Here is a 20,232-nt window from a genome sequence, read left to right as displayed (position 1 = left end):
GAGTGCCTTTAAAGCTCTGTAGGTTCATTTTAGGCTGTGCTATAATATTTTTATCTGTTCGGTCATTTTAGGGTAACTTCAGTCTTTACGAAATTACTAGGGCATTTTTGTCCATTTCCCGAAAACCTTAGGTCTTATTTCCTTTCCGAAAATCTTAGCTGACCTTTTTTCTGTACCCAAAACGACATTTTTATCAATCCGAAAACACTAGGCCTTAAATTTTCCATATCAAGAAAGTTCGAGGTGAAAATTCCCCTCAGAAAATTGTAGGGGATTAAGGGCCTTCCGAACAGATAATTTATAGAAATTAAACGATCCGTTGGGTGCCCCTGCCAGGAGCCGACTCATGGGCTCCTGCCCCTGCCTTTTGTAAAGCCGATAAACCGAAACCAAAATTTTGTGTAAACCCACATATGACTGTAATACGCATCTGATAATATTTTACTCGGAGATTTGCGCGCGTTGGATATGAGATGGCCTCCCTCCGAGTGAGACGTTCTTTTGGCTGCAAGATTGCGTGACGAGCTATAAAAGAGCGTCTGCGAGGGAGGCTAGATATGAGATGGTAGATAGCCATCAAGGTGCGTAGCGCCGAGTCAGCTATAGGAAGGTTACAGCCACTTGCGCGCGTCGTTGGTTTCTCCGAGGCGAATAATAATGTTCTACGGGAGGCAAGTATCCAGGTTTTTCGTGTGGGGTACTGAAGGGAAGGGTTTAGCTTGTACAATTCTGCTAATCCTGATGGAAACTTTAGTAAGCTTGGTCCGGCAAAACATTAGCTGTTGCCAACAAAGCCACTTAACTACATAGGTACCTTCCCGCCATTTTGATTACTTACTAGTCCTAGACCTCACTCTGATCATGTTTGGCCGGCGGGGTGGGCTGAGGAGGACGGAGATGTTCTTCTCCACACTCCATTGCTATCCACTCTAACTTTTTGCTCATCTTCAGTAGTATTAAAGTCTTTAATTTTTCGGGTATTTTTTTCACCCCAAATCTACTAACCACTAACCCATTACGATGTTGAGGTTGAGGGGTGGGGGGTGGGGGGGGGGGGGGGTCTGGCTTTGGGACCATCTGGAAAGAAATTAATAAACTCACTCTAAAAGCAACTGTCTCTGCTGTACGTTTCGTTTAAAGTTTCTGACTCTTGTATTGTGTAAGTGGAACTGACACACCAAATGTAAAAGTAGTTTTTACCAGCGTTCCCATTGTCGCAGGATCGTCAACCCACGCAAAATAAAATTTTGTTAATTACATCACGCCGGAAATCCTAAAATTAATCTCCCAAACAAAGATGTATTAAAGAACGGTTCTTCCATTTGCTATTGCGCATACATTCTGCGCATCTCGGGATGGTCCAGAGATATTTTTGCGCGGTTTATAACTACGCGGGAAAAGCAGATCGTGGCAAGAGTTATTGGAATCCGAAAATAAAATAAAAAGGGGTAACAACGCAATTGTTATTCAGTCAATTTGGAAAAAATGACATACAATGTTTTGTATTTTCAATTGGTGCATTTTTTTAAATTCTTATTTAATTATCTCTTCAAAATACGTGGTTACCACTAATTAATTTTCTTTTTTGGGAGTCAAAAACCGCGCAAAAACACCCCCCTCCCCTATCCCTACAACCGAGCTCTCCCCAAGCCCTAATCGCCATTTTAACCAAAATGGCCCTCATGTCTGAAAACGTTTTTGAAGACAGAGGAAGACGTAAGCAGAAGGTAAGGCCTTGGGTTTTAAAAGACTTCATTTCAAGTAAATATTACGTTTGTTAATTTGAAAAGTGTTTTTCAGAACACAATGATGTACAATTTCCAGGCCTATGTTTATATGTAAATGAGAATATTATTTTGACCCTCCACAGGAACTCAAAGAAAGACTGTGCTTGCAAATTGTGTCCTTACAACAAAATAATTGATGTTGTTGAATTTCAACCTAGTTTCCAAGGTTTTCTTGGCATTTTAATTTATTAAAAAAAAAAACAGGAAAGATTTTTTGCTCGACGTTTCGGGGTCATCGTGACTCCATGCTTATGCTTATCTTGTACCTTTCCTTATTTGCATGCTGATGACCCCGAAACGTCGAGCAATAAATCTTTTCTGGTTTTTTGTATGCCTTTGCTCCAGCAAATCCCTCCTGATCAAATGTTTTAATTTATTTGCCATATAATTTATACAGTATACCAGTTTGAAATTTTGGCATTAGGTATTCTAACTCAAATCTGGATCTTGCAAAATGTACCATTTACTGAATTTCCAGTCTTTTGTTTATGGTCATCATGGCAATTATATCAATATTATTTTACTTATTAAAAACATTTTCCCAAATTATCACAAACTTCCATCCAAACCCGGCAAAAATATCAATTTCCCATTGATTAGTAACGGATAACTGCTTAAAGCAAGTTGAAAACAGAGAGGTCTGGTCCCTCAAAAACTTTTTCAAAACACTGTACCTAATATCCAGCCTTTGTTCTAGAGTCAAAAAAATCTTATTTTCAGCGTCTCTCTTTTTCCTGTCCCCTTTTAGTAACAGATCTGGGATGAAGGGAGAGACCCTGATAATAAGGTTGAACAAATTCAAATACACAAACCAACAAATCAAACCACTGGATATCTGCCAATGTTACATTTATTTAAATATTCAACAATTTTTAATACTAAGTCTAAAGGTTACATTCAGTGAATTTTGCCTTCAGTACACAACTGAGCACGCTCAAAATGGATGAAAAATGCATAGGTATCCTAGATGCACCACAGCCGGACACGTAAACCCTAAAAACCACTGATTGGGAAAAATAGGGACCGTGTACCCCCGACCAGTGCTATGGTGCTACCTTTGGGGTTTTAAGGTTATAAATATCTAAACGACAAAATTGAAAGGTAAATTGAAGAACAATATTTACGCAATACCAATACAAAAAATGAAAACTTATACAAAGCTGCCAATGGCAAGGCTAACGGCGCAAGAATGTCAAAAGTTTCTCAATGTCTCTTTTTACAGTGGCACCCAGTTCTCTGTTCCATTTTGGCAAAATATTAATTTATGTCAATGCCGATTATCACAAATTACGTATGTCTGTCATACTGGAAAAAAAAATTGTTTTCAGCTCACTAGAAACTTCTGTATCCTTTCTTGTATTAGCAGGTTATTGCTTGTTGTTAGAGCGTAAGCTTAGCATTAATGTTATAGAAAAGAATTCAGATGTTCCAAGTCAAGCTGTTTTAAAACATAACTATTTTTCGGTGAAATAGATTTTATAACTCCTAATTTTTTATATCTTCAAGCAGATCCAATAATGGGAGACAAAAGTCTTGCCACCTGTTGTTGTTTGATGCTTAATTTGCAGTGATTTGAAAACTTCATACCCTGATATAGCATTTATTTCTAATGCGATCGTCCAAAATTCTGGCATGAAAGGTTTAGGCAACTGACAATATAGGGTATGATTGGGTTGCTTCTTTTACCAAACACTTTAAACTTGAAGATATAACGATGCTGTAGGTGAGTGGTCAGCACACTGGACTTTTGATCTGAGAGTCAATAGCTCAAGTTCTGGCCGCAGCCATTGTGTTGTATCCTCAGGCAAGGCATTTACTCCACATTCTCTCACTCCAACCAGGTGTACAAAATGGGTTCATGTGAGCTGTCAGGGACACCTAACAAAATGCTGGGGGTAACCCTGTGAAGGACAATCACTCCCATTCAGGGGGTGGGGGAGGTGCAATAATGCTCCTGCTAGGAAATTAAACCAAAACCAAATACAAGCCTGATGGACCACAAGACTCCTGATTGACATTAATGAAACAGACTTGAATGATTAGAGACCTACTCAATATGACAATGTTAAATTTGGAGACTTGAAATTTTTTCCCCGTAAATTTGACATGTAAAAACCTGAGCTCAAGAAAATGCTGGGACTATCCTACGGTATCATGAATAAGAGAAACTGTTAAAACTTATTTTTACATGACCTCATGAATGTAATCCTAGCTATAGGGGTGGTTAAATTATGACCTCATGTTTAACGTCCCACACTTCCTTGAGCAACAGGCAAATACATTGTCAGTCAATTTGAATCAATTCCTAGGTGACACTTTGGCAATTTGCTATAAATGTATCCTGAAATTGTGAAGTTAATTTAAATAGAATAGTAAGTCTGTTCCAATCTTGTAATTCAGGGGGCTAGCTAAGTTCACCAGGCTGGCAAAATGTCTAGGATTTCTGTTTTATAAAATTGAGTATGAGTACAACTGCTCCCCTTCCCCTGGAGGCATTCAATTTCATTGCTGGCAGTAAAACCCTTAAACACTTTGTTAGGATCTCCCAAACAGTTCAAACATGGCCCCATCTGTACTCATGAGTGGAGTGATGCAATGTGGAGGTAGTGTTTCTTGTCTGAAATCACACATTACAAGGGGAAAGACCAAAGCCTGATGCAGAGAACTCCTTACCTAAGTCTTGCTTTCTAACCACTGCAACACCACACCAGTTACCAATTACAATAAGAAAGTACTTTTTATCTAAAGAAGTCTTGAAGGTAAATTATGTCAAAAATTGAAGTTTCTTTTGTCCTCTATTTGGGTTGTGTCTGTCGGTCATGTACATTGCAGGTCTCCATTTCTCACTCAGTTCCTGACGGTAACACAAACATAAAAATTAATAGAAAACTAAATACACAAGTTAACAGCTCAGAAAGAAAGACAATGGGATTGTGGCAATTGATTATTTAAAAATTATTCTATGAATGTGCATTTGGATGTGAGATGACGGATAGCCAATGAGGTGCGTAGCGCCAAGTTAGCTATAATCATCTCATATCCAACAAGCAGAAAGTAGAAAATTATTGTTTTATTAAAAACAATCAAGAAATATTGCTAGAACTTGCTGATTTCGCTTTGCAAGAAAAACTGGAAGATAATTTAATTGTTGCTAATTCTCAGTGTGGTATATTATGGCTGATATACTATGGCTGCATGCTAAGCCAATCAAGTCCCTGGAATTGCATTACACAATAATCCAGTTTGTAATAAAAAATGATTTATACTAAACAACTCTAATTATGAGAATGATGTATTAATCAGTAAATGACACAGGCACTACTCAGAAAAAATCCGAGTGCTCCTATCAGGAGTCAAACCTAAGACCTGCCGATTACTAGTTTGGATGCTCTACCACTAAGCTATAGGAGACTCCTGGGAGCTAAGGCCGTGAAACTTAATAGGTTCATTCTAATTTACTAACAACAATGTTCAACACTTTATCTGTCCCAAAAAAAAAATTAACTAATTCATTTTGATTTGAACAAGAAAGTTGGTAGCAGGACAGCCAGGAAATAACTATGATGAGCTACATTGGTCGGGTGCCCCTTCAAGGTTTACATTTAATTTGTTCAAATGGCGAGGTGAAAATAATAATAAATAAATGAAAAAGTGCGACAAGTACATACAACTGAAGATTAATGGTACTTTTTCAAGACGCAACCTTGAACTGTTTGCAAGTTTTGTTTTTGTTTGTTTTTTTTTTCCCTGCATTTCTCTTTAAATTATCTGAGATCAAATTAGACATTGTTTAGACTTGCAAGCCTTGGAAGTGTAATTATTTTACCAATTTGATCTCATGCTGTTCGATGTAGAAATGTCCAGATGGTAGAGTGCCTTTAGAAAACCAGCGGCAATACATCTAAAAGTACAGTCAACAACTCCAACAGTCTCTTATGGTAAGGCTGTTTATAGTAAGGAGAAAATTAAGGATCAAAGATTCAATTCACCTTTGTTCCTCTGACAGACACCAGTGTTGTTAATAGACAGTATTATTGTACACAGTTGGATTGAACCAGGCTTTAAATTCCTTTCAGGTCATCCTGGGAACAAGGGCACACTCAGGGTACTTCAAGCTGTGGGATTGATCAGCAGCTGGTAGAAGGAACTTTTGACTTCTCAACTTGGACCTCAGGAAGTGGATCTCTCCTAAATGCATAAAAATCTCAAGAGTGCAAGTGTTTAAGTGTTTTTGTGTATAATGAAGGAACAAATTTATCAGTCTAATGACATTGATCAGCAGTTTGCTTCACAACCTAACACGTACAATGTACTCACGGTAATTTTAACTAACAATAAGCAAATTCATAATCAAATTAACTGACAGTCCAAGTACAGTAATTTAATGAAATTTTAATACTTCCTCTATCCTTTGTTCCTCTGCATCCACTTCCTTTTCTTCTCTGTCCACTGTTGCTGTGTCCACTATTCTGCTTTCCAGTGTTCCTCAGTGCCTTCTATTCCTTCTTACCCACTGTTCCTCTGTACGCACTGCTCCTTCTGTTTCTCTGTGCCTCCTCTTCCTCTGTGTCTTTTCTTCCTCTGTGTCTTCAGTTCCTTTGTGTCTTCAGTTCCTTTGTTTCTTCAATTCCTTTGTGTGCTCAGTTCCTTTGTGTCTTCAGTTCCTTTGTGTCTTCTGTTCCTTTGTGTCTTCTGTTCCTTTGTGTCTTCAGTTCCTTTGTGTCTTTAGTTCCTCTGTGTCTTCAATTCCTTTGCGTCTTCTGTTCCTTTGTGTCTTCAGTTCCTTTGTGTCTTCACAGTTCCTCTGTGTCTTCAATTCCTTTGTGTCTTCTGTTCCTTTGTGTCTTGAGTTCCTTTGTGTCCTCAGTTCCTTTGTGTCTTCAATTCCCTTGTGTTCTCAGTTCCTCTGTGTCTTCAGTTCCTTTGTGTCTTGAGTTCCTTTGTGTCCTCAGTTCCTCTGTGTCTTCAGTTCCTTTGTGTCCTCAGTTCCTTTGTGTCTTGAGTTTTTTTGTCCTCAGTTCCTTTGTGTCTTCAGTTCCTGTGTCTTCAGTTCCTCTGTGTCTTCAGTTCCTTTGTGTCTTCAATTCCTTTGTGCCTTCAATTCCTTTGTGTCCTCAGTTCCTTTGTGTCCTCAATTCCTTTGTGTCTTGAGTTCCTTTGTGTCCTCAATTCCTTTGTGCCTTCAATTCCTTTGTGTCCTCAGTTTCTCTGTGTCTTCAGTTTTCTGTGTCCTCAGTTCCTATGAGTCTTCAATTCCTCTGTGTCTTCAGTTCCTTTGTGCCTTTAATTCCTCTGTGCCTTCAGTTCCTCTGTGTCTTCGGTTCCTTTGGGTCCTCAGTTCCTTTGTGTCTTCAGTTCCCTTGTGTCTTCAGTTCCTTTGTGTCCTCAGTTCCTTTGGGTCCTCAGTTCCTTTGTGTCTTCAGTTCCTTTGTGTCTTCAGTTCCTTTGTGTCCTCAGTTCCTTTGGGTCCTCAGTTCCTTTGTGTCCTCAGTTCCTTTGTGTCTTCAGTTCCTTTGTGTCCTCAGTTCCTTTGTGTCTTCAGTTCCTTTGTGTCCTCAGTTCCTTTGTGTCTTCAGTTCCTTTGGGTCCTCAGTTCCTTTGTGTCTTCAGTTCCTTTGTGTCCTCAGTTCCTTTGTGTCCTCAGTTCTTTTGTGTCTTCTGTTCGTTTGGGTCCTCAGTTCCTTTGGGTCCTCAGTTCCTTTGTGTCCTCAATTCCTTTGTGTCTTCAGTTCCTTTGTGTCCTCAGTTCCTTTGTGTCCTCAGTTCCTTTGTGTCTTCAGTTCCTTTGTGTCCTCAGTTCCTTTGTGTCTTCAGTTCCTTTGTGTCCTCAGTTCCTTTGGGTCCTCAGTTCCTTTGTGTCTTCAGTTCCTTTGGGTCCTCAGTTCCTTTGTGTCTTCAATTCCTTTGTGTCTTCAGTTCCTTTGTGCCTTTAATTCCTTTGTGTCTTCAGTTGCTTTGTGTCTTAAGTTCCTTTGTGTCTTAAATTCCTTTGTCTTCAGTTCCTTTGTGTCTTCAGTTCCTTTGGGTCCTCAGTTCCTTTGTGTCTTCAATTCCTTTGTGTCTTCAGTTCCTTTGTGCCTTTAATTCCTTTGTGTCTTCAGTTGCTTTGTGTCTTAAGTTCCTTTGTGTCTTAAATTCCTTTGTCTTCAGTTCCTTTGTGTCCTCAGTTCCTTAGTGTCTTCAGTTCCTTTGTGTCTTCAGTTCCTTTGTGTCTTCAGTTCCTTTGTGTCCTCAGTTCCTTTGGGTCCTCAGTTCCTTTGTGTCCTCAGTTCCTTTGTGTCCTCAGTTCCTTTGTGTCTTCAGTTCCTTTGTGTCTTCAGTTCCTTTGTGTCTTCAGTTCCTTTGTGTCCTCAGTTCCTTTGTGTCCTCAGTTCCTTTGTGTCTTCAGTTCCTTTGTGTCCTCAGTTCCTCTGTGTCTTCAGTTCCTTTGTGTCCTCAGTTCCTTTGGGTCCTCAGTTCCTTTGTGTCTTCAGTTCCTTTGGGTCCTCAGTTCCTTTGTGTCTTCAGTTCCTTTGTGTCCTCAGTTCCTTTGTGTCCTCAGTTCCTTTGGGTCCTCAATTCTTTTGTGTCTTCAGTTCCTTTGTTTCCTCACTTCTTTTGTGTCTTCAGTTCCTTTGTGTCCTTAGTTCCTTTATGTCTTCAGTTCCTTTGTGTCCTCAGTTCCTTTGTGTCTTCAGTTCCTTTGTGTCCTCAGTTCCTTTGGGTCCTCAGTTCCTTTGTGTCTTCAGTTCCTTTGGGTCCTCAGTTCCTTTGTGTCTTCAATTCCTTTGTGTCTTCAGTTCCTTTGTGCCTTTAATTTCTTTGTGTCTTCAGTTGCTTTGTGTCTTAAGTTCCTTTGTGTCTTAAATTCCTTTGTCTTCAGTTCCTTTGTGTCTTCAGTTCCTTTTTGTCTTCAGTTCCTTTGTGTCCTCAGTTCCTTAGTGTCTTCAGTTCCTTAGTGTCTTCAGTTCCTTTGTGTCTTCAGTTCCTTTGTGTCCTCAGTTCCTTTGTGTCCTCAGTTCCTTTGGGTCCTCAGTTCCTTTGTGTCATCAGTTCCTTTGTGTCTTCAGTTCCTTTGTGTCTTCAGTTCCTTTGTGTCCTCAGTTCCTTTGGGTCCTCAGTTCCTTTGTGTCATCAGTTCCTTTGTGTCTTCAGTTCCTTTGTGTCTTCAGTTGCTTTGTGCCTTTAATTCCTTTGTGTCTTCAGTTGCTTTGTGTCTTAAGTTCCTTTGTGTCTTAAATTCTTTTGTCTTCAGTTCCTTTGTGTCCTCAGTTCCTTAGTGTCTTCAGTTCCTTTGTGTCTTCAGTTCCTTTGTGTCTTCAGTTTCTTTGTGTCTTCAGTTCCTTTGTGTCCTCAGTTCCTTTGTGTCCTCAGTTCCTTTGTGTCCTCAGTTCCTTTGGGTCCTCAGTTCCTTTGTGTCATCAGTTCCTTTGTGTCTTCAGTTCCTTTGTGTCTTCAGTTCCTTTGTGCCTTTAATTCCTTTGTGTCTTCAGTTGCTTTGTGTCTTAAGTTCCTTTGTGTCTTAAATTCTTTTGTCTTCAGTTCCTTTGTGTCCTCAGTTCCTTAGTGTCTTCAGTTCCTTTGTGTCTTCAGTTCCTTTGTGTCTTCAGTTTCTTTGTGTCTTCAGTTCCTTTGTGTCCTCAGTTCCTTTGTGTCCTCAGTTCCTTTGTGTCTTGAGTTCCTTTGTGTCCTCAGTTCCTTAGTGTCTTCAGTTCCTTTGTGTCTTCAGTTCCTTTGTGTCTTCAGTTCCTTTTTGTCTTCAGTTCCTTTGTGTCCTCAGTTCCTTAGTGTCTTCAGTTCCTTTATGTCTTCAATTCCTTTGTTTCTTCAGTTCCTTTGTGTCTTCAATTCCTTTGCGTCCTCAGTTCCTTTGTGTCTTCAATTCCTTTGCGTCCTCTTTTCCTTTGTGCCTTCTGTTCCTCTGTGCCTTCTCTTCCTCTTTGCCTTCTCTTCCTTTCTGCCTTCTCTCGTGTGTGCCTTCTCTTACTCTATGTCTTCTGTTTCTTTGTGCCCTCGTGGCTTTAAATTCCTTTCAGGTCATCCCGGTGTCAAGGGTACACTCAGGGTGTGTCCAGCTGTGGGAGTGATGACAGCAGCTTGTAGAAGGAAGTTTTGACTTCTCAACTTGGACATGATCAGGAAGTGGATCTCTCCTAAATGCATAAAAATCTCAAGAGTGCAAGTGTTTAAGTGTTTTTGTGTATTATTGAATGAACAAATTTATCAGTTTTAATGACATTGATCAGCAGTTTGCGTCACAACCTCACAGTCATGGTAATTTTAAGCAATAAGCAAATTCATAATCAAATTAACTGACAGTCTAAGTACAGTAATTTAATGAAATGTAATACTTCCTCTACCCTTTGTTCCTGACTGTCCACTTCCTTTCCTTCTGTCTCCACTTTTCCTGCATGTGTCCACTGTTCCCTCTGTTTCTCTGTTTCCACTGTATGTCTTTGCCTTCTTTTCCTCTGTGCCTTCTCTTCCTCGTTATCCACTGTTCCTAATTTGTTCCTTCTCTTCCTATGTGCCTTCCTTTCCTTGATATCCACTGTTCCTCTGTGCCTTATGTTCCTCTGTGCCTTATGTTCCTTTGTGCCTTCTTTTCCACTGTGCCTTCTCTTCCTCAATATCCACTGTTCCTCTGTGCCTTCTCTTCCTTTGTGTCTTCTGCTCGAAGGGGCCTTCTTTTCCTCTGTACCTTGTCTTCCTTTGTGTCTTCTCTTCCTCTGCGCCTTCAGTTCCTTGATGTCCACTGTTCCTTTGTGCCTTAATTCTTTTCCTCTGTGCCTTCTGTTCCATTGTGCCTTCTCTTCCTCTGTGTCTTCTGTCCCATCATGTATGAGGTTGCAAGTCCTTGAGAAGATTCATGAGGGGCATCAAGGGATAACCAACTGTAGAGAACCTGCCAGTGTGGTGGTGGACAGGTCTCAGACATCAAGTACAAGACATGGTAGACAATAGCAAGCCAAATACTGGCAATAGAGTGTGGAACTGCTTATTCCAACACCCTGTCCAACACATCCATGGCTGACAATCACAGCTGATTTCTTTGAGCTTGACAACCAGCTTAGCTGTCAAATAGTCGCAGACTTAATTAACTTCTCTTGCTTTGTGGGGGTATGATGCGGAAAGCAACCAAATCTTCAGAAGTTTCCAGAGTACTGAACAAAGGCAACCTTTAGGAGACATGGAATTTGAGAGGAGATCAGAAGCGACAAAATGGGCCACAAACTGCCCCAGCAGAATTAACCCATTTTCTCAAAAGTGTGGGGCTTCAAGTGCACAATGAGTAAGCCCCCATTTCCCTAAAAAAATGGTGAAGTAGAACAAGCAGTGAAAACCACCAAATCACTCCTCAAGAAAGAAAAAGGGAGTGTTAGCATACAGATCCAACCAGTAACATGTGGATACTCGATCACAGCGGATTTACTCATGGAAAGATCGAAACTAGACTTAACTTCAATCAGTTTCAACCAGCACTCAGTACTATGTAAATGAGAAGGTTGGGAAACTTAAAGTCCAATTTGACCATTCATTTGAGGAGAACACTTTGAAAACCTCGCTAGAATTCGCTCGAAACTCAAGCACACGCCTACCTGACTCACCATATACCAGGAGGGATGATGTGGGGTCCTTTCTGAGTAACTCATTCTTGGAGACGTTCATTTGCTGAGACACAGGCCTTCGTTGAAAACAGTGCTGAATTCAAATCGGGCTCCACTTTTGCTGCGGACAAGCCATGTCACTGGAATGTCATGACAAATGACAGTCAGTCCTAGGCACAAGTACTAACAGTTGCCTGACAGGAAATCCATGTGAAACCTTTGGCTTGCAACAAAGTACAATCACGCCCTCCTGGGTAAGTGCAGTTTTGTACCAGCTAGCTGTGCATGGTGTAACTTACGACATATTAATTTTTTAATATTTATTATTTAAATGTTTATCTTTAATATTTAGTATTTTAATATTTATTGCGTTTAATGTTTATTTTTTAATATTAAATTTTATTATATTTTTTTTTATATGAATTGACTTTACCTGAACTAATTTGCAATTTTCCAACTCATAATTAAACATCAATAATAATAAAAAAAGTCAATTCATATTCTCAAGAAATGTTTCTTGCCATTTACGCCAGGTACAGGTGGCTGGTACAAAACTGTACTTACCTTGGAGGGGGTGTGTGTACTTTACTGCAAGCCAAAGGTTTCACATAGGTTCCCTCAGTCAGGCAAATTTTAGTACTCGTGCCCAGGTCTGACAGTGAGTTTGTCATGACATTCCAGCGACACAGCTTACTGCCACAAAAATGGTGCAGATTTGAACTCAACTTTGTGTTCAACGAAGGCCTGTGTCTCAGTAAATGAACTTCCCTGAGAATGAGTTGCTCGAGAAGGACCGCACATCATTCTTCTTGGTATGTGGTGAGGCAGGTAAGTGGTATATGCCTTTACTGATGCATCAGTAAACTGATGAAGTGTTTTCTCGACTGTGAGAATCTTCTAGGCAGCATGGAATCTTAATCTTCATAAGACTGGACAACCTGCAAAACCAACCCCTCCATTTCTTCTCTAACTGACACGGCAGAACTTCATCCCATGTTACAGCTTTCATCCACACTTGTTGCTCGTGTGTTCAAGTAATTTGCCTCTTGGAAAGGTAAAAGTGGATCAAAGATTTTTCGTAAGAACAAACTCATTTCTCAGAGCTGAATACCGCAATGAGAACTTGTCCTCTTGGACTATCCACAACACCCCTAGCATCTTTGTTGTTGGGAACTCCGTCTTGATTAAGTTGATTTCACCCACTTGATTCTGTTCTGGAATTTCTTCAACAATTTCTGGTTGGTGTGAGATCCACCTTCTTACATGGAATCCAGCCTTGTCCGGAAGCTCCAAATTTTGCTTCCCCACCATCATATACAGCTTCTTCAACAATCTTAAAGGACAGCATTTAAAGTCATCCAATGTGTTTCTACTGGCTTCTGGTGCAAAAGGGTACAACTTGTCTTTGTGGTCATTTGCATGTTGCTGCCAGACTTGCTGAGCACAGAACAGGCAAAAACATCCACCAAAAAATGAAACACTTGAATTTGTACACATCTGGCTGCTTCATCTGATCAAAGGTCTTGCCAAAGGAATCTATGAATGGGCCTATAGCTATCTTCAGGTTGAAATACCTGCTGATTATACTTTTGGCTGACATCACCAGAGAGCTACCAACTCCAACCAAAGGGCGCAGCCATTTTGATGTGGGACAACTGAAACACCCAAATGTGAGAAAATCCTTTATCCTTGAGGTGCGCAACAGAGTTGAGGCTCTTATGGAATTAGACCAAAGGGACGGCAGTAATAACAACGGGCTAAAAAAGAACTGGGGGAATATCATAACTGCTTACAGCGCAAGCAGTAAGGCATGTTTGGGCTACAGGAAGTGGAAGCCAAAGGAATGGATGTCACCTGACACCTGGAAAGCAATTGAAAGCAAACAGAGATTGAAAAGGAAAGTCAAGGACTCAAAATCCCTGTGGCTCAAAGAAAGGTATCAAGAGAAGTACTGGGCTGCGAACAAGGAAGTGAAACGCCAAGCAAGAACAGATAAGCTGAACCTTGCATCCCTGGTAGAGAAAGCAGCCGCATGTAACGAAATGGGAACAGTGTATATTACCAAGATCATCAGAGGTAAATGTCTGCATACAACCAACATGCTTGTAAAGGACAAGAATGGTGCCTTACTGACATCAGAGCGAGAGTAAGAAATGCGCCGAGTGGAGCAATTTAGAGAGGTTTTGAATATATAGACCACCACCAACTATGGCACCAAACATCCAGGAAGCCCAGTGGACCTTGATATCAATACTAATTTTCCAACTAGAAGGGAAATCTCCCAAGCCATAAATTCCTTGCAGAATGGAAAAGCTCCTGGCCATGATAACTTAAATGCTGAACTGTTTAAAGCAGACCATAAGCTTGCTGCAACCATCCTGACCTCTAGATCGATCTTATTCACAAAGATCTGGGAGCAAGAAGAAATTCCATCAGACTGGAGTAGAGGGATGATAATAAAGATAACAAAGAAAGGGAAACAACTGGCATGGAATTATTCTTTTGTCTTGTGTCTTTTTTCTGAGTAAAATCATCTGCAAAGTCATTATCCAGGGTATCACCAAAGCTGCGAAATGAACAAGCTGGATTTCGCAAGGGGCAAGGATTGAATTTTTATGCTACAGAATATACTCAGCAATGTACTGAATGGAACAGGCAGCTGTATATAAATTTCATAGACTATGAGAAAGCGTTTGACAGCGTTCACAGGAGAGTCTTTGGCTGACCTTGAGAGCATATGGCATTCCACAATGCATTGTTAATATCATCGAATGAGCACTCCTACTCAAACTTTACATGCTATGTTGCAGGTCAGGGGGATTTAAGCTTTGAAGTTAAAACTGGTGTATGCCAGGGATGTGTTATGTCATGCGTGCTATTCAATATTGCTATTGACTGGGTCGTTCATCACACAGCGGAAGATCAACGAAGAGGCATAAGATGGACCCCTTTCTCTACACTCAAGGACCTTGACTTCGCAGATGATGTCGCCCTGTTGTCACACACTCAACAACACATTTAGGAGAAGCTGAACCAGTCTGGCAACCAGGCTTGCCTGAAGAAGACGGAAGCTATGTGTGTGAATGTTTCTTCCCCATTAAAGATCAGGGTAGGAGGACAAGATATTTCACACACCGACAAGTTCACATACCTTGGAAGCATACTTTGCCAAGACGGCGGCACTGTTGTGGACATACAAAAGAGGCTGAATAAAGCAAGGAGTGCCTTTATGAGCTTTAGACCAGTGTGGAGATCAGCAAGCTACAGTACAAAAATGAAGCTTAGGATCTACCAGATCGGAGCTGTGTACTGTCAACCCTTCTTCGCGGCTCTGATTGCTGGCGAATGACTGAACATGACCTTTCAAAATTAGCGCCCTTTCACACAACTAGCCTCAGGAAGATTCTGAGAATCTTTTGGCCCCCGAAAATCTCTAATGATCAACTCTTAAAGCAAACTAAGCAGGAGGATGTTCGCACCATTATCACCAGAAGAAGATGGAGATGGATTGGACATGTGTTTTGAAAGGACAACACCAACATAGCGAGAATTGCAATGCGTTGGACACCTGAAGGCAAACGTAACAGATCGGAGGGCGCCCAAAAACAACATGGCGCAGAACTGCAGAAAGGGAACTAAGGGAGTTCAATCACAACTGGAGCACCATTGAGAAACTGGCTAAAGATAGGCAGGGTTGGAGAGATTTTGTTGCTGCCCTATATGCCACACCGGCATGATGGGCAGTAAGTAAATAAGTAAGTTGTCTGATGATCCATCACAGCAAATTTGGAACAACAGTGAACAATTAAATTCAGCTGCTTGTCTCACAAACCAATGCAGTAATTTCGAAAATCAATGAACAATTAAATCAGCAGCTTGTCTGACAATCCATCACAGTAATTTGGAACAACAGTAAACAATTAAATCAGAGCTGCTTGTCTGAGAATCCATCACAGTAATTTGGAATAACAGTACAATTAAATCAGCTGCCAATGTCAGACAGTCTGTTGCAGTAACAGTGAACAATTAAATCAGCAGCTTGTCTCACAATCCATCGTAGAAATTTGGAACAATGGTACAATTAAATCAGCTGCTTGGCTGACAGTCCATCGCAGGAATTTGGAACAACAGTAAACAATTAAATCTGTAGCTTGTCTGAGAATCCATCTTAGTAATTTGAAATAACAGTACAATTAAATCAGCTGCTAATTGTCGGACAGTCTATTGCAGTAATTTGGAGCAACAGTAAACAATTCAATCAGCTGCTTGTCTACAGTCCATTGTAGTAATTTGGAACAACAGTAAACAATTAAATCAGTAGCTTGTCTGACAGTCTATTGTAGTCATACTTATCCTTCAAGTCTCTCAGGAGATTTCTTTTTTGACATGTTAGTGTAGCCAAGTACAAGTTAAACTGCAAACTAAAAACACAATACAGGTAAGAATAGAATCTGAAATAAGGAAATTGCATTGCTTACCTTCATATTTAAAAAACTTTTATCCAAGCCACTGTGTGTCTGATATATGTAGTATCTTCATTTGTAGTATGTTCTTCGGTATCTTCATTTGTAGTTGATGTCATCACAGCTTGCTGCATAGGCTTAAGTGTTTACAAGTAAATTAATTTTGCTGAAATAAGTTTTTTTAGTTAGCACTGTTTAGAGATGACACTAACAACTCTTTTTTGTTTCTTTTATTGTGAGTAAATGCATTGTAATTACAACAGTTCAATTGCACACATTTGTATATTTTTTTAATATATATTTTGGTCCCAAAAATGAAGATTTCCTGAAACAGAATTGTTAGTATTGATGTATTTTAGTTTTGTACCCTTGCATGATAAATAGAATACACAGCTGACAACTATTTTGTTTTGTTTTTATTGTGAGGAAGCAACTTAGTTACAACAGTTTGATTGAGCAAACTTTTTCTTTTGGAATTTTTGTGCATATCCTGAAACAGAATTGTTAATTTAAGGTATTGTGATTAGTAGTTTTGTAAAAACAAATATGTAATTCGGATGACCCTGAAATGGAAGCATTTATTTTGTTAGTATGAAATTGTTTAGTCAATGCCACACAGTACCAGAATGTTTTAGAATAAAGAGGCACTGACAGCATTGCAGTTTTACAGTTTTATTCAACTTTATTCATAAGTTACAGAGCTTGTACAGTTAATTAGTCTACATATATGACCTTGATTAAGGTCTGCCATGGGTGCGCTCCTATGCAAAAGATTAGGCATCCAGTGAAACCAAGAATGTTTCTGTGTCTGTAAAACTTGACACCTCAACTGAAACACTCAGGGTCCCCCAGACACAATTGGGTTTCGCCAACTGCTTGCTATAACAATGAATTATTCATTGTCAATGCCAAGCTTTTAAATTGTATTCATTGCCAAATTTGGAACGAAGATGAAGCCGATGGTTTCCGAAAGCCAAACTTTGAATTGCCGGAAAGCAATGAAACCACACATACCTGATACTGGGATGCTGTCACACTGTTATGCTTCTTCATGTCTCCTGTCTCCATGGAACCTGGGACCCAGTTGTTCAAAGCACAATATCTTGCTCTTTTAGAAAGCTAATTTTAGGCATTTTTAAGCTTCATGTAAAGAAAAGGCAAAGCTCTTTTGGAAAAATCTTTAGCGATTACTTATAAATTATAAGTGCAATCAAAGTGCACACTTTGAACAACCAGGCCCCAGGCCCATCTGGACTTACGTAATCACAACAAACATATATGATAGCTGTTCCAACCAACATTGCCAAAACGTTGTTAATTTTTAACTCAAATTTTGGTATTGTGTGTTGTATCAATAATGACAGATGCTTTCTGATAATTTTGTTTACAACAGACAATTATTTGGAGATGTCTTATATGACAGCTGGCCTGCTTTAAAAATTCTGATATGACATATGTTTGAGTGACAACAGACAAAATCATTGCATATAACTGTTTATCTTACAACTTTTCATGACTGATTAGTTTGATTGACAACATCAGATAATTTGAGTGACAACAGACAATTGGATAGATATTTTTTCTGACATCAGTGTTCTGATAATTTTGAATGGTATCAGAGAAATAAGTGTTTTAATCACTTGCACAATAAATGATTATTGGATAAATACTTGATGCAATAATATTATCAATGGTAGTTGAAACAGCTCATTGTGTTAACTATTTCCTCTACTCTGAACTAGGGTATGTGCATTGTTTGTCCCTTTATGCCCAATATTATGTGCCTAGCTTAGTCCTTATCAACTAAATTCTTATCTGCCTGTAACCAGAAAGACCATTAAACCTGTAAGGAGTTGCCAAAACTGGTCTCCTTCCAGAAGTTGAATGGACGTAAGCTCCAGTTCCTAAATTAAATCTGAATATAAAGTTATAATATCTGGTTGAACCTTACGAAATGTTGCTTCACTTGATCCAGTGCTAACAAACTGTCAAGTGAAGTGTTGTATTTAGAAAACTTATGCGCAACTAAGCGGGAGAAAAGTGTCCGTCCATGATGAAGAGCCTCTGAAGAAAAATCGAAGTGAAGCCATGGAGTGAAGACATCTTGGTTTTGCAGAAGAACCGAAAAAATTGAAAGATGAAGAAAAGTCGAATATCAAATCCGAATTCCAGTTGATGGCCGAACAACCTGCAAAGGAACCCACATGGGAGCCTAAAGGGAGGACCCATCCCAACCCTTGGGGCCCAATTAATTAATCTAACTACAATTAAGTTAAGCCGAAGAGCCAATCATCTGTGTATCGTGTGCATTGTAAGGTTCAACCAGAGCTCTTATTTAACCCCCCATTCCCACCCAGATTTGACTGACCAACTTCCATATGGCTTGTTAAGGCGGAGCTGATTTGCTGTTCGTGGTCGAGGGGATAAACTGTTGCCAAGGAAATCAAAGACAACTGAAAATAAAAGAATAACATTTAATGAAATCTTCCCCAATGGTAGAGAAAAAGGAAATAGGGAATTTGAAAAACAATTAATTTTATACATTACAAATTAACTATAATACAATATAATACATTATTAACTATAAAAGTCGAAAATCTCCTGTACTTCTTAGTAAAACCAGATTGAATTCCAAAGAGCAAAATTTGTAAAGCAGACTGTAAAACAAGCCTCTTCTTTCAGTGTAATCTTAAAGTATAAATAAATAAGATCGTTGTAAGTTGTGTTTAAGGCGCGAAAGCTTATTCTTTTCAAACCCCCCCCCCCCCCCCACAAGTAAAGGTTTTATTTGTTTGATAACTTTATTTATGCACAGTTAAAGTTTATCAGTAAATTAAAAAATCCTACTCGTAATATGTACTAAGTCTATGAATTAATTGTTACAAAAACATAGTCTGCAGATTAGGCGTCAGTCTTTTGCGTTTTTCAGGCAAGCGCGAGCGAGTCACGCTCGAGGGGAAGGAGTCGTGCTTCCCGCTCGCCTCGCACTTGCCTCCGCTCACCTGAACAACGTAAAAAAATCACGCCTGTTATGCAGGCTACAAAAGAAAAACTGAACGATCACGTTTTGGTCTAAATGATGTTTCTATTAATTAAATCAACATTCATTAAACATAAGAATGTTTCCCGCCAAAAAAAAAAAAAAACCCGACAGCAACAAAGCAAAACAAAAATGTGACATGTTTGCAAGTACGCAAAAATTCAGTTCCCGATGCTTCGGCGTTTTCAAAAGAAACATTTTGTACGCAGTAAAAAAAAAGAAAAAGTTGCAGGCAATTAACACAAACTTTTTATTCCTTAAAAGTGTAGTTTTTATGTGAACCGTGTTTCCCGCCACAACTGGCAAATTTTGCAGTACCTTTGCACAAAAAAGGAAAATTTTGAAAGGAAAATTCCCGGTATCGTTCTTTACTACTTCGAAGCGATTTTTTTTCGTTTATTAAATTAATAGTTCAAAAACAGCATTGTCTTCCTTTAATTCACAGTTTCACATTCCTTTGTAATACTGTTTACTGCAGAAATCTTCGCGCGCATACGCCAATACATTTATGCAAAAAACAACTCGAAAAAGTCTAACAAAATTTTAAGGTTGAACCTTGAATTTTGATAATGTTAACAAAAAAGAACTCGCTTTTGTAAAGCTTAACTAAAAGTTTGGAAGTAAACGAACAATATTGAATACCTCTTGGATTCGTCCAGCTTGAAAAAGAAGCTCATTGTTTCATGGGCGCGTGTGTTCGCCGACATAAGTTGTTTCAATGTTGTTAAACTTTCTTGCTTTCACAGGAAATTTCTGCTGCAAAAGAAATAATAGTTAAATTTCATTTACGAGAAAGATAATTTATTCCAGACAATTTGCAAACTATTAACAATATTGAATACCTCTTGGGTTCATCCAGCTTGAAAAAGAAGCTCAGTGTTTCATGGGCGCGTGTGTTCGCCGACATAAGTTGTTTCAATGTTGTTAAACTTTCTTGCTTTCACGGGAAATTTCTGCTGCAAAAGAAATAATAGTTAAATTTCATTTACGAGAAAGATAATGTATTCCAGACAATTTGCAAAAAAAACAACAACAACAACAACAACAACAACAACATTTAATTACCAGAGTCGAGAATTTTTTGACAAGCATGTTGAATTGTGCAAACTTCGGCGTGCTGAAAGTTAAGCATAAATAATGTGTGAAGAAAAAACACTTACCTTTTTTCCTGCTCAGTGGCCATTGGGCCGCCCCAAAGTAAGTTATTTTTCAAAGACTTACAGGACGAGCGGGCAAATTTATAGCCAAAAACCTTTTTCTTTTTCCTCCTACAAAGCCGTAGCTTGTTTGTCTTCTTCATGTTGCTGAATGAACTTTTTGGGGGAAGAAAGTGCCGGCTAACATTACTTTCAACC

General features: G+C 39.2%; 1 protein-coding gene and 2 long non-coding RNA genes across 5 annotated transcripts; 1 reads left to right on the top strand and 2 right to left on the bottom strand.

The window, feature by feature from the left end:
• Positions 1–2,619: 2,619 nt before the first annotated feature.
• Positions 2,620–7,390, bottom strand: LOC146449525 (uncharacterized). 2 transcript variants are annotated; one of them, XR_014860572.1, is made up of 3 exons: positions 6,585–6,981; positions 5,777–6,493; positions 2,620–4,641 (listed from the first exon to the last, which is right to left on the bottom strand). It is a non-coding gene; the product is annotated as an uncharacterized LOC146449525 (long non-coding RNA). The 2 variants fall into 2 exon arrangements; XR_014860571.1 differs by having other exon boundaries at positions 5,777–7,390.
• Positions 7,391–12,912: 5,522 nt separating this feature from the next.
• Positions 12,913–16,493, top strand: LOC146449524 (uncharacterized). Of its 2 annotated transcripts, none has more exons than XM_085101226.1 (2): positions 12,913–15,129; positions 15,250–16,493. In XM_085101226.1, exon 1 carries the CDS (start codon positions 12,913–12,915, stop codon positions 13,522–13,524), a length of 612 nt encoding a protein of 203 aa, XP_084957352.1. In that variant the 3' UTR covers positions 13,525–15,129; positions 15,250–16,493. The 2 variants fall into 2 exon arrangements, with proteins under 2 accessions (XP_084957352.1, XP_084957351.1); XM_085101225.1 differs by having other exon boundaries at positions 12,913–15,133.
• On the bottom strand, positions 15,848–20,202 carry LOC146449523 (uncharacterized). Its single transcript, XR_014860570.1, has 5 exons — positions 20,038–20,202; positions 19,720–19,833; positions 19,520–19,633; positions 16,852–18,290; positions 15,848–15,974 (listed from the first exon to the last, which is right to left on the bottom strand). It is a non-coding gene; the product is annotated as an uncharacterized LOC146449523 (long non-coding RNA).
• Between the last annotated feature and the right edge of the window lie 30 nt (positions 20,203–20,232).

The sequence above is a fragment of the Pavona decussata genome, unplaced genomic scaffold (genome assembly GCF_977016875.1).
Source record: "Pavona decussata unplaced genomic scaffold, jaPavDecu1.1 SCAFFOLD_602, whole genome shotgun sequence".
NCBI lineage: Eukaryota > Metazoa > Cnidaria > Anthozoa > Scleractinia > Agariciidae > Pavona > Pavona decussata.
This window is presented reverse-complemented; position numbering and strand designations above follow the sequence as displayed.

Excerpts from the sequence above, each read along its gene's own strand:
- LOC146449524 (XM_085101226.1), top strand. The coding sequence starts at position 12,913 with ATGAATGGGCCTATAGCTATCTTCAGGTTGAAATACCTGCTGATTATA.